This window comes from Chrysochloris asiatica, unplaced genomic scaffold (assembly GCF_000296735.1).
Source record: "Chrysochloris asiatica unplaced genomic scaffold, ChrAsi1.0 scaffold00071, whole genome shotgun sequence".
In the NCBI taxonomy this organism is placed as follows: domain Eukaryota; kingdom Metazoa; phylum Chordata; class Mammalia; order Afrosoricida; family Chrysochloridae; genus Chrysochloris; species Chrysochloris asiatica.
The window spans coordinates 13,817,877-13,831,592 of NW_006408589.1; the positions used below are offsets into that span (position 1 = coordinate 13,817,877).

Consider the following 13,716-nt stretch of genomic DNA (forward strand, 5'->3'; position numbering starts at 1 on the left):
TCTGTAGCATACCGCCGCCATCACATACAAACAGGCATTTTCTATGATTTTAATACATGGGATGAGGGAGAGAAAAGGAATAGAATGGACTATGAAATAAAGACAAAACAAAACTTTACAGTGTATCAGAATATTGATGTTGTTAAGTGGCGTCCAGTCAGTTCCGACTCATAGCAACCCTATATAGGGTTTCTGAGGAGTGGTTTTTAGTGGGTCTGAACTGTTGACCTGACCTTGTGGTTAGCAGTCCAGTGCTTATCACTAGACATTCTAATGTTAATTTATTGAGGAGATAATTTCTAAAGACAAAGGAGGAAAATTTCAGAAATTTAACTCTTAAGGCAAATGAATGCAACTTAGTTGGTGGCTTGTTGTTAAGTGCTGTTGAGTAGGTTCTGAATCATACACATGCTGTACAGGGTTTCTGAGGAGCAGCTGGTGAGTTTGAACCTCTGACCTTGTAGTTCAAACCTAACAGTCTAGTGTTTCTCCTACAGCGATCCCTGGTACTGAGGCAAAAAGTTCCTCCTTTTAAGATTCATTGCTCATGCCTTAATTCCAGGCTTTAGATAGTACCCAGGTATGCTTATGTCTTTCAGAGGACACAGATACACTACAGTGCTCTGTCAAGGGAATTCACAATCTAATAGAAACTGTATTCCTCACACACACATTACACAAACCTGTTACATGTCAAGAGCTAGCATATTGTGAAACATAAACCATTTTGTAAAATGCAACGGAATTAACCCAACATTTAGATTTCCAACCTCAAAATGCAGTGTAAGAAATATAAATTTCCCAATTGGCAAAAGATAAAACTGGATATTGATTGTCTTTATTTATTTTGGGTGGAAACCAAAAGGGGAGGGGCAGATGAATTTTCTCAAAGCTACATTCTGTTGCCTGTAATTTCTGGTTCCTATTCCACAGCCAAGCTTATTTTATCTTGTTCTTTTTCTTTCTTTCTTTCTGGATTTCCAATGAAATAACTGAAACTAAAATTATGCTGGGGGGAAAAAAGCCTCAAGGATATTTTCAAGTCCCCAAGGTGAAAATACTGCCTAAGGGACTTAAGAGTACCCAGACAGGAGTTTACAGTTGTGCTATCCCGCATTTTTAAGGAGGAAATTACCTATTCTAGTACATTAGTGATTGTTCCATTTTCTTCTTAACTCAGGTGATTCACAAGACTTGTGCGAAGACATATTTTAAGTGGGCTATTTATTACTATATATACGTTGTTGTTGTTAAGTGCCGTCGAGTCGGTTCCGACCCATAGCGACCCTGTACAGGGTTTCCGAGGGTGTAAATCTTTACGGGAGTAGAAAGCCTCATCTTTCTCCCGCGGAGCGGCTGATAGTTTCGAACCGCTGACCTTAAAGCTCGCAGTCCGATTCGTAACCACTACGCTACCAGAGCTCCTTACTATATATATATTGGAACCTAATTTAAAATCACCGGGAACGCCCTTTCTATCAAATCTGCCTTTCAGTCAAATTTCACAGAAGCAAAAGTTTGGCCTAGCTGTTCTCAACTCTCATTGACATTTCTAACCAAGCAATCACTGATTTAAAAATAGACGTAAAGAACCTGATCAGATAAACTGAACCAGAGAGTCTGATCTTTATTTTAAAGTAACTCAAGTTAGCACACATGGTTTGATGATAACGCAATGAGTGTGAGACACAGAGCTGCAAGGAGAGACTGCAACTCTCTGTCGTCTATACTGTGCACATTCAGTGTTTAGTGTGATGGAACCTTCATGTTACCTTTTTTTTTTTTTTTTACAGAACAGAGTTGTGCTTCCTAGGGCTTTTGATGACTGATTTTAAGGGAGTAAATCACCAGGCATTTCTTCTGAGGTGAACTAGACTCTCCAAACATTTGGCTAGCTCCTCTACCACCCAAGGCTCTTTCAAATTATTTCTGAGTTATTGATACAACATCATACAAGATGTCGAAACAGCATTGGTTCAGCAGAACTACTGGCAAAAATTAGGACTTTTATGGTTAGATATACGTTTCATACCACACAGAGAATTTGATTTTCAAAATCTGTCTTCACTTGCTTAGTAAAATGGCAATGTAGATTGTTTATAAAGAAATATTTTAATAGAGACTAATAATAAAAATGTAAAACAAAAACATATGGAATCCAGAGGAAAAGAGTTATTTTATGACCATATATCCTTAAAATCTAAAATTGAATGGAGCGCTCCTTTCTCAAAGTATAGATCTTTGTTACTTCCTCTTCAAGAGAGGCATATCTAAAAGGTTATTGATTTGGGTCTGAAGGACACAGTGTTTATTATGGAGGAAGCCATTGCTGGGTACAAGTGTGAGAAATTAATGATGGCTTTGTAAGTGTCCATGCTGTGGTGTGGAACCAGTGGGGCAACTGTCAATCTATATGATAATACATTCCCAAACTTCATAAAACCAGTGATGTGAAAAAGCATTGATTTCTTTGTGAGCTAAACAGAATTTGTCAGGGAGGAAAAGCAAGAAGTTTGCCGAAGTTAACACCTCAGCTTGCAGAGTAGCTTGCGTCTTACTTTTTATTTGCTTAAAGAGTTTCCGGTGCGATGTGTAAAATTTCTTATCTTTATTTCTAGCCTCAAATGAGAACACAACACGCATTATGTAGATCATCTGAATGTGTGGAATATTGAAAATTTTTAAAATGAGGAAAGGAAACAGATTCTACCTGCACATTTTGAAATAACTATCTGTCACCTAGTTTGAAGTATGCCATCAGTACCTCTTTTATGCTCTACTAGACATGTACACAAACAAACTTGTTTGGCGCTTCTAAATACACTTACGTCTATGTAATTCTTGCTGCTTCACTACTAGCACTATAGGAAAATTGGAGACACGGTATATTAGGGTTTATTCTTATTGTCAGATTGAACATAAGGGAGTTGTATAGAATCCAAAGTGAAATTATTTTTAAATGATTTTGAAATAATATTGCAAAGAAGTAACTACCATTTGTCTACAAAGACATCATTAATTATAAAACTCTCCCATCCAGAACAGTTTAAGCTAAATCGAAGGCAAACATTTTTTTTCTCCTCTTTCCTGGCAGCCTTGCATTGTTAGTTGAGTTTCTGAGATGCATACAGCTACAATATAGATAATTCAGATCTAGAAGTCATGGAACAGTCTCCAGTCTCCTCTAAAAATGAAAACCAGGAAACCACTGACAAAACCAACCATGGGAGAGTTTCTAAAATACCTTGTTTCAAATACTCTGTAAAGTCTTGGGTTCCATGTAATTTTATTTATTAGGCAATCAAGCTACTTCCACTTAAAAAGTATCTGACACACTCTGAAGCTGAAAAAGGACATCAGTAAACGGATTCAATGGATGCCTTTATGAAAACTTCTAAAAGTAATTTCCTATCATATAAGTACCTTAGAGTGCTGAATGTGCCAAGTGTCAGAATTTTGTTAAAATTCAAAAGGAGTCAAGTGCAGATTTTTCCTTGAGAGTACACCTTGATTAGCTACATGAACGGATACATAAGTAAGACACATTCCCTTGTCCCCACCACAGAATAAATTATTTCAGAATTAAACATAAATTTAAATGCAACAAAGTGACATCTTTTTGAATATGTGCAACTTACCCAGGAAATGATATATTTTCAACACAGTTTAGAGATTAAATGAGTTAGTTAGGCTTTTGCATTCACAACAAGCTGTCAGCCTGCAAATTTCCTTCTCTTTTTTGAATGTAAGAAAATACTTACGGCTGCTCTAGCAGAAGTTTATAACATTCTATATAAACATTCTTAACTGATCTATTTGTAAACATTTTAATGGTAATTCTTTTAGCAAACTCACAATATATTCATACCAAACGACACAGCATTTGATGTTTTCTAATGCAATTTATCTTTTTTTAAAAAATGTTTTTGACTAAATACAGTTCTGAGTCGCTAAGAAATCCACAAATAAGCACCTTATCTCTTTAATGACTTGCTTAGGCTTCCCTGTATTTACTGCTTAATGATCGGAAGCATTTAATTTTCAAAGTTTCATTAAAACCCGCCTACAAAGCTGATGGATAAGCAAAAGTGATTTGTAACAGAAGCTTTGGGAAGCCATTAACCTACATAGGTACCTCGGGGAAAAGTAAACATGTAAGAGAATACTTTTTTTTGAAGAAAAGTCTCTTCCTATTTGTCATTATTAAACTCCAGAGCATCTGTTCCAAGTTTGATCTTCAATACGGATATGAGGCATTGCCGCCTGGAAATGAAAGTCTAAGATAAGGTAGGTTTCTTAAGAGATCTTCATGAAAAAAATAACCCAGGTTGCCATTTACTGAGAAGGGGAAATCAATACAAAGAGCTAGAAACTTGTGGAGAGAGGACATTTCTAGGGATAGGTCATAGTTTATCAAGTTGCCTCTTTTGCAATGTAATTTACTTGCTAATAAGACCAACAGACTATATACCTGAATACTGTGTTACCATCCAACTGGGATTTTAAAATTCTCTTCTTGCGAGCTTGTGGTTTGCTGGTTCATTTTCTCCCAGCTCAAGAGTAGGTGGACAAGGTAAGTTTAAAAGGAAATGAATAGTTATATGTGCCTCTTATAATAAAAAACAAAAACAAAAGAAAATCCCAAACTCCTCATTATGCTGTGTCCAGAACATTAAAAGGTAGTTAAGAAGTAGGCCTACCGTTCTCATCATCCGACTTATTTTCGTTGTCAGAATCAGTCAGGGTAAGGGCTGAGTTCTCACGACTGGACAGGCCGGAACTGCGCCGGGATTTGATCCCTCTCCCCCATAGCCTGATGGCATGTTCTGGAGACATCCCTCGCTCTGTGTCAGAGTCGGCGTCAGACCCTGTGCTCAGGGAGTAACCCTGGTGAAGAATTCCCATGTCGGAACAGTAGCCACTTCGGTGTGGGGAGGGCTCACAGATTCCCAGTTCAGCAAGGGTGAAGTTAGTTCCTAGGGCAAGGGCAAAAGAGGGACAGCTTGACATTTGGGAAATACTTCATGCTGTTTAAAATGTATTCTTAGAAAAAAAGCAAGCACATTTCCCACTTAACAAATGTATTGCATCTGCCCTAATATACAGCAAAAGGTTTGGGACAAGAGTTTTCAATACCGGAGTACATTTGAGCTTTCTATCTTAGAATTGAAATTTATTTGACATGTTCACTTCTTATTTTGAATAGGCAAAGGGGATGGTTCAGATTTATCCCCGCTATCGGTATTAAAATACTTAAAACTCTTTAAAATAAAATCTGAGTTTTTTATCATCCTAGGATTGAGATTAACAATAGAAAATATATACCAAGAAGTTACTTTGCTCCACCCATTTGGATAACTACTTATATTTTTGATTTTAGAAAAATATTATAGAAATTTCTATTATCATTTTAAGAGCTAGGGAAACTAAGAAAAACTTGGATCGTAGATTGCTGTGAAACCGTCATCTGCTCCTTGGGCAGTGTGACTTTTGGTGCACAACCTTAAACACATTGGTGAATGGCCTCCCTGTGGCTAGCAGACCTGGGTATCAATCCTCTTTGGAAGAAGCTCATCAGCTACCTGTGATGTGCAGATGACAGATCTTACTTGCTGAAAGAGGAATTGGCAGCACTTACGGAACTCTGGTAGCGTAGTGGTTACGAATCGCACTGCGAACCGCAAGGTCAGCAGTTGGAAACTACCAGCTGCTCCGCGGGAGAAAGATGAGGCGTTCTGCTCCCGTAAAGATTTACAGCCTCGGAAACCCTGTTCAGGGTCTTTATGGGTCGGAACCGACTCGACGGCACTTAACAACAACAACAACTCATGAAGAAAGATGAAAGCTTTCAATTATGGATCATCCCGCAACATAAAGAAAACAAAAATCTAACAACTGGACAAATGTGCAACATCATGACAAAGACAGAACAGATTAAAGTTGTCAAGGTTGTCATTTTTCTAGGACCCACAATGGAAGCAGCAATCAGGAAATTTAAAAAAAACCTATTACCATATTGCTTTGAGTAAATCTGCTGTAAAAGATCCTTTTAAAGTGCTAAAAAAAACCCCAAAAATATCACTCTGTGGACTCAGATGCTCCTGAATGACCGAAACCATGGCATTTTCAATTGCTTCATACCCATGCAAAAGCTGGGTAATGAATGAAGAAGACCGAAGAAGAATTGAAATGTGTGAATTATGGTACTGGCTTAGAATATTGAAGATATTCTATTGGCAGAACACTACCAGCAAAAAAATGTGTCATGGATTTAGAAATGTTATTAGGAGGGACCAGAACCTAGAAAAGAATATCATGGTTGGTAAAGCAGGTCATCAGCAAAAAGGAAGAACATCTTCAATGAGATAGATTCATACAGTGTTTGCAACAAAGGGCTCAAACATAGCAAAGATAGTGAGGCTGGTGGAAGATTGGCAGTGTCTTGTTTTGTCCTACTAAGAACCAGAACAACGTCACCTAACAACAACAACTTTATTTGGAGCTTTAACTTTCCTTTCTTCACTTCACGTTGGATTTCCACAGCCTTATTTGCCTTTATTAAAGGAATCAAACTTAATTCTATACATAACTGTGTCTGCAAAGTAAAACCTACTGGTTTGAGAAGTAGGATGATTTCCTGTGCTCTGGTAGGATAGTGGTTATGAATCGGGCTGCTAACCTCACGGTCAGCAGTTCAAAACCACCAGCTGTTCTGTGGGAGAAAGATGAGGCTTTCTGCTCCCAAAAAGATTTATAGTCTCAGGAACCCTGTACACGGTTGCTATGAGTCAGAACTGACTCCACGGCACATAACAACAACAATGCAGCAAAGAAGAAGTCTTGGCGTGGCGCTGTGGGTTAAAGTGCCGGACTGCAAAGTCAGTTTAAACCACAAGGTAGGAAGTGTAAGCTTACCAACCACAACTCAGAAATTCTGTACCCCTGCTATGGGTCAGAACCAACTCAACGGCACTTAATATAACAAATGTAGGGAAGAAAGGATTCAACACTGCCCATCAGAAGTTTTAAGTGTTGTTGCTGATTTCTTGGACACAGTTCATGTTGCTATTAGATATTCTTTACCCAATATGCTTTGTTTTATTTTACATCTTTGGTAATTAGATATCATCTCATAATTGCTCCCTAAAAATATATTTCACACTCAATTGTCTACAAAACTGAGAAGTATTGAGTTCAGATATACCTACTAATGTAATACTCTTCTTGCTATTATTGCTTTTCTCATTCTTAAATAATTAGAAAAAGTCTTTTGATATTTGAATTCGCCTAACTTATCTTTCGAGCTCAGATTCCTTACAGAGCATGAAATATATCACTACATCTTCCTATAATAAATGTAAAGAGATCAAACTGAAACATGCATGTTTTTAATCCCACATACACAAATTGTTGCTATGTTAGTCCATGTATAGTGGAGTGAATATATATTAACTTTCATGATGATTTTTCTACATTACGTCTGTCCATCTCATGATCTAGAACTTGCCTCATAAATTTCCTGAGGAAAGAGAAAATATTCCAAGCAAGACCTTGAAATACTGTGTGGAGAAAGGAGTCCTTAATTTAAGAGTATTCCTCTGACTTTTTAAACCAGGTACTAACAGTTACAAGCAGTTACCTAGGATATTCAGAGCCATGGAATACACATGGCACTCCTTCTTTAGTATCAACTTTACTTGATAAGAAAAAAAAATATGTTAAAGCTTAAGGATACTATCATGGATCAGGCAAACCTTGTATACATTTTAAGAGCAACAATCAAACAGGTACACACACACACACACACATCACAAGAGTTTCAACTTGATGCTTTCAGCCTCCAAAACATAAAACAGCAACCTTATAAAGAAAATTGGAAGTCCTGTATTTAATTCATCGGAAGAAAGTAAAATGGAAACTTCATTGCAACTGACAGAAAGGCAGTCTTTCCTTTAAAAAAAAAAAAAAAAAGTTTTCCAAAAAAAGTTAGCTTGTACACTCCTCATTTTCGTTTTCCAATAGGACTGTATCTCCTGGACTTATCTCCTCCAGCAATTTTTAGTTTGACATTTTTTTTATTTTCAACTAACTCAGAGCAACAGGATACTCAATCCAATACTTGGGACAGATTCTGGAACAAGTCTTTCCTAGGTTTACTAGCTTAACATATGATGGCAGTGAACTCTCTTCACAGTAGAACAGAAAACAGACCTATTGTTTGCTGAATCATTTCAAAAATATTTGTTACTAGTTCTGCACTAGGCATTAGGTATACAACAATGAGTATTATGAAAAAAATAAAATAAAATACAGACTGGTAGTGTAGTGATTATGAGTCAGGCTGATAACCTCAAGGTCAGCAGTTCAAAAGATGAGGATTTTCTGCTTCCACAAAGATTTACAGCCTAAGAAACTCTATGCTGGTTCACTATGAGTCAGAACCAACTCCATGGTACATCACCACTACCATCACCATGATATTTACAGTCTAGTTGAGACGGAGACATTACTCAAAGAATTATATAAATTAAACAAAAACTACACAGTGATCAATACAAAATAGGGAAAGGACAAGGAGCCATCTTGTCATCAAGGAAAGGTCATCTTTAGTGGTCCAACAGCATTATCCTTTCACAGTTTACTCATTTGACATCTAGTGATGGCTTCAATACTCCCAGGGACTAGAAGATTGCTACTTGACCTCTTTCAGTTTTCTATTACCCATAGCTAATTTTCTTAAACATTTCACTATATTAATTGATTTTAAATATATTAAGTCATATATAAAACCCCCAAATAGATTTTCATTCATTTTCATGTAGTTATCTCACAACCTGAAGCTCTATATCATACACTTCTGCTTAGAATGTAAAATAGCATGGGGAGATGTTAATACTATGTCCACTTACTCATTTTGCATTTTCTTTATTAATATATGGCTAATTGTGCAGTGAGGAACTCCGTCACTAACAACACAGAATACTGGACCAAGCAGGCTCACGGGATGGTGCTAGAACTCTGAACCACATATAAAGGAATATTTAGAAGCTTGGAAGGCTTACAGCTAGGGGAATTTGTAGCAGAATCAAGAAATCCATTGCTTTCTAATTCAAGCCGCTCAGCTATTCCCGGAACCACCATCTTGGGAGAGACCAGCATGGTCAGAACAGCCATAAACACTTGACAGAACAACGGACATAAAGGTGTGGACATTCTTTTTTGGTATCTGTTCATTGGTCTCTAGCTGTCTGCGTACCTCCATTCTGGTGACTAGAGGGGATGCCTGAACGAATGGACACCCCAACCCCAACTCCTGGAGGGTTCTACTATGCATGTGCATGGATCTCCTCAAAATTTGAAGTGCCAGTTTCCACTTAAAACTAAACCTCCACCACTCGTCTGTCAGTTTGTCGTATTGTGGTGGCTTATGAGTATCTGTGAGTCTGAAAGCTATGCCACCAGTATTTTAAATATCAGTAGTGTCACCCATGGTGGACAGGTTTCAGATGAGCTTCCAGACAAAGACAGACTAGGAAGAAAGAGTGATGAACTACTTCTGAATATTTAGTCACTGAAAACCTTATGAATAGCAGAGAAACACTGTCCGATATAGTGCCGGAAAATAAGCCCCTCAGGTTGGAATGCACTCAAAATGTAACTGGGGAAGAGCCACCTCTTCCAAGTAGAGTTGACCATGATAATGTGAATGGAGTAAAGCTCATGGGAGAAAAGCCCACAGGACCTTCATTTGCTGATGGGGGCACAACTCAAAATGAAGAGAAACAGCTGTAAACATCCATTGAAAATCAGAATATGGAATGTATGAAGTATGAATCTGGAAAAATTGGAAGTAGTCAAAAATGAAATGCAACACATAAACATCAATATCTTAGGCATTAGTGAGCTGAAATGGACTGGTATTGGTCAAATTTTGAATCTGATAACCACATGGTTTACCATGCCGGGAATGACAAATTGAAGAGGAATGGTGTTGCATTCGTAATCAAAAAGAACATATCCAGATCAGTTATAAGTTAAAACACTCTTGGTGATAGGATATTATCCATGTGCCTACAGGGAAGCCCAGTCAATACCATTACTATTCAAATTTATGCACCAACCACTAAAGCCAATGAGGATGAAATAGAAGAATTCTACCAACTTTTCCAATCTGAAATCGATTAAATACACAATGAAGATATACTGATCATTACTGGTGATTGGAATGCAAAGGTTGGGAGCAAAGAGGAAGGTACAGAGGTTGGAAAATATGGCCTTGGTGATAGAAAGGATGCTAGAGAACATATGATAAAATTCTGCAAAACTAATAATTTGTTTCTTTCAAATACCTTTTTTAGACAGCATAAGACACGACTATATACATGGACCTCACCAGATGGAATACATAGAAATCAAATTGACTACATCTGTAGAAAGAGACGATGGAAAAGCTCCATATCATCAGTCAAAGCAAGGCCAGGGGCAGACTGTGGAACAGACTATCATTTACTTATTTGCAAATTCAAACTGAAGCTGAAGAAAATGAAAACAAGTCCTCAAGAGCAAAAATATGACCTCGAATATATCCACCTGAATTTAGAGATCATCTGAAGAACAGATTTGATACATTAAACACTAAAGACTGAAGACCTGAAGAGTTATGGGATGACATCAAGAACATCATACATGAAGAAAGCAAAATATCATTGAGAAGACAAGAAAGAAGGAAAAGATCAAAGTGGATGTCAGAAGAGACACACTAAAACTTGCTCTCCAGCATAGAGATGCTAAAGCAAATGGAAGAAATGAAGAGGTCCAAGAGCTGAACCAATGATTTCAAAGATCAGCTCAAGAAGATAAAGACAAATATTACAACAAAATGTGCAAAGATCTGGAATCAGAAAAGCAAAAAGTAAGAATACGCTCAACGTTTCTCAAGCTGGGGGAACTGCAAAAATAAAAAAAATTTAAGCCCTGACTTTTATCATGAAAAAATCTCTGGGCGAATTACTGAATGATGCAGAAAGCATCAAAAGAAGATGGAAGGAAGACACAGAGTCACTGTACCAAAAGGAAATGGTTCATGTTCAACCGTTTCAAGAGGTAGCATATGATCAAGAACCAATGATACTGAAGGAGGAAGTCCAAGGTGCAATGAAGAAATTGGCAAAAAATAAGGCACCAGAAATTGATGAAATAAAAACTGAAATTTTTCAAGAAAGTGAGGCAGCACAAGAGGCACTCATTCATCTATGCCAAGAAATTTGGAAGACAACTATCTGGCCGACTGATTGGAAGAGATCCATATTTGTGCGCATTCTAAAGAGAAGTGACCCAATGGAATGTGGAAATCATCAGACAATCTCTTTGATATCTCAAGCGAGTAAAGTTTTGCTAAAGGTAATACAGAAACAGCTACAATCATATATTGACAGAGAACTTCCTGTGGTTCAAGTCAGATTGAGACAAGGCCGTGGATCAAGGGATATCATTGCAGATGTCCGATGGACCTTGGCTGAAAGCAGCAAATACCAGAAAGATGTTTACCTGTGCTTTATTAACTGCTCAAAGGCTTTCAATTGTGTGAATCATGACAAGCTATGGACAACATTGTGAAGTGTGAGTATTCTGAAACAATTTATTGTGCTCAGGAGAAATCTGTACCTGGACCAAGGGGCAGTTGTTCAAACAGAACATGGGAACACTGACTGTTTTGAAATTAAGAAAGGTGTGCCACAAGGTTGTATTCTTTCACCATACTTATTCAACCTGTACACTGAGCAAATAATCTGAGAAGCTGGGTTGTATGAAGAAAAATGAGGCATCAGGATTGGAGGAAGACTCATTAACAACCTGTGATATGCAAATGATACAACCTTGCTTTCTGAAGCGTTGAGAACTTAAAACATTTACTGATGAAGATCAAAGAGCACAGCCTTTGGTATGGATTACATCTCAACGTAAAGAAAACAAAAATCCTCACCACTGGACCAATAAACAACATTCTTATCAGTGGAGAAAAGATTGAAGTTGTCAAGCAAGGACTTCATTCTTCTTGGATCAACTATCAATACTCATGGAAGCAGCAGTCAAGAAATCAAATGATGCATTGCATTAGGCAACTCTGCTGCACAAGACCTTTTTAAAGTGTTGAAGACCAAAGATGTCAGCTTGAGGACTAAGGTCACCTGACCCAAGCCATGATATTTTCAGTAACCTCATATGTATGTGAAAGCTGGTCAGTGATAAGGAAGATCATAGAAGAATTAATGCCTTTGAGTTATGGTGTTGGAGAAGAATATTGAAAATGCCATGGGGGTGCCAAAAGAACCAGTAGATCTGTTTTGGAAGAAGTGTAGCCAAAGTGCTCCTTAGAGGCCAAGATGGCCAAACTTCGCCTCTCATACTTGGGACATATTGTCAGGAGGGACCAGTTGCTGGAGAAGGATATCATGTTTGCTAAGATGGAGGTTCAGAGAAAAAGAGGAAGACCCCCAAAGAGATGGATTGGCCAAGTGGCAGTATCGATGGACTCTAGCGTGCCAACAGTAGTGAGGTTGGCCCAGGATCAGGTAGTGTTTCGTTCTGCTGTGCATAAGGTTGCTATGGGTTGGTACTGACTCGATGGCACCTAACAACAACAACAATTGTGATCTAATTTATCTTGTATAATTATGCCTTTCCCAAGCCTATTGTACCTTTGAATGGAAGAGAGTCATCAAGTTGACTCCAACTCCCAGTGACTCTATGTGACAGAGTAGAACTGTCCCCAAGAGTTTTCTTGGCTGTGCTATGCACAGAATCAAATAGCCAGGTCTGTCCCACTTGAATCCTCTGGGTAGGTTCTAATACCAATCTTTTGGTTAGCAGCTCAGCATGTAACCATTTGCCATAAAATCTCCTTGAGAGAAGAAGGCTGGACATTGTGCAATTCTCCAAGTCAAAGTTTCTAGGAGAAAGCAGTGTATACTTCACACCTATCATGAAGAAAGGCAAAGAGGAAACAGGAACTGCCAGTATTCAGTGAACACATTTTTATTTTTATACTTTCTTTGCCTCCAACCTCCATGCTGTCACTGATTAAGTAGAGGTAAACTATGTGTCAAGCTCATCATCTCAGGCATGGTTTTTTTTATTTTTATTTATTTATTTATTTTATTGTGAATTATGTGATAGTTTACATGGCAGAACATTAGTTTTACATTCATTCTATCGTATATCATCTCATTGCCATGGTTACAATCCCCTCCATGCAATCCTTCCCCCGTGCCCCCCAGGTCTTCAGCACACAGTCGCTTTCCCTCTCTGGATCTAAAGTCTCCAGCTGCTCCATGGATCCAAGTCATCATCTCTGGCTCCATTTCAGGTATCACTGCTTCTCTGGGTAGGGTCCTGCTCTCTGCTCTTCTCCCTTGATGGTCCTAGGGACCTTCCCTCCTAGACTGAAAAGTTAATCACTCACCCCCCTTGCTATAAAACGTCTACTTGACATTTCCATTCCTCACAATCAGTCCTGATAGCAATTATTCACTATTGTATCACAAGAGAGCTGTCTGTATTTCATTGCATCAGCTCCGCCTAGTCAGATGAATACTACTCACTGGAGAGTCTACCTTCCTCCAGGCCCTCTGGATCTAGGTTCCCCCTTGAAAGCTTGTCAGCCAGTAACTTCTTGCCTTTGTAGCCCCCCCGCCCCCCATTTTGGGTAGCCAATGT

At 38.2% G+C, this 13,716-nt stretch overlaps 1 protein-coding gene across 4 annotated transcripts in view; it reads right to left on the minus strand.

Moving 5' to 3' along the window:
- TENM2 (teneurin transmembrane protein 2) overlaps positions 1–13,716 on the minus strand; it is a 1,406,199-nt gene that overhangs the window by 1,275,091 nt on the left and 117,392 nt on the right. For all 4 annotated transcript variants that reach the window (XM_006864840.1, XM_006864839.1, XM_006864842.1 and 1 more), the window contains exon 2: positions 4,701–4,976. In XM_006864840.1, the coding sequence (XP_006864902.1) occupies positions 4,701–4,976 (276 nt within the window). The remainder of the gene's footprint in view (positions 1–4,700; positions 4,977–13,716) is intronic.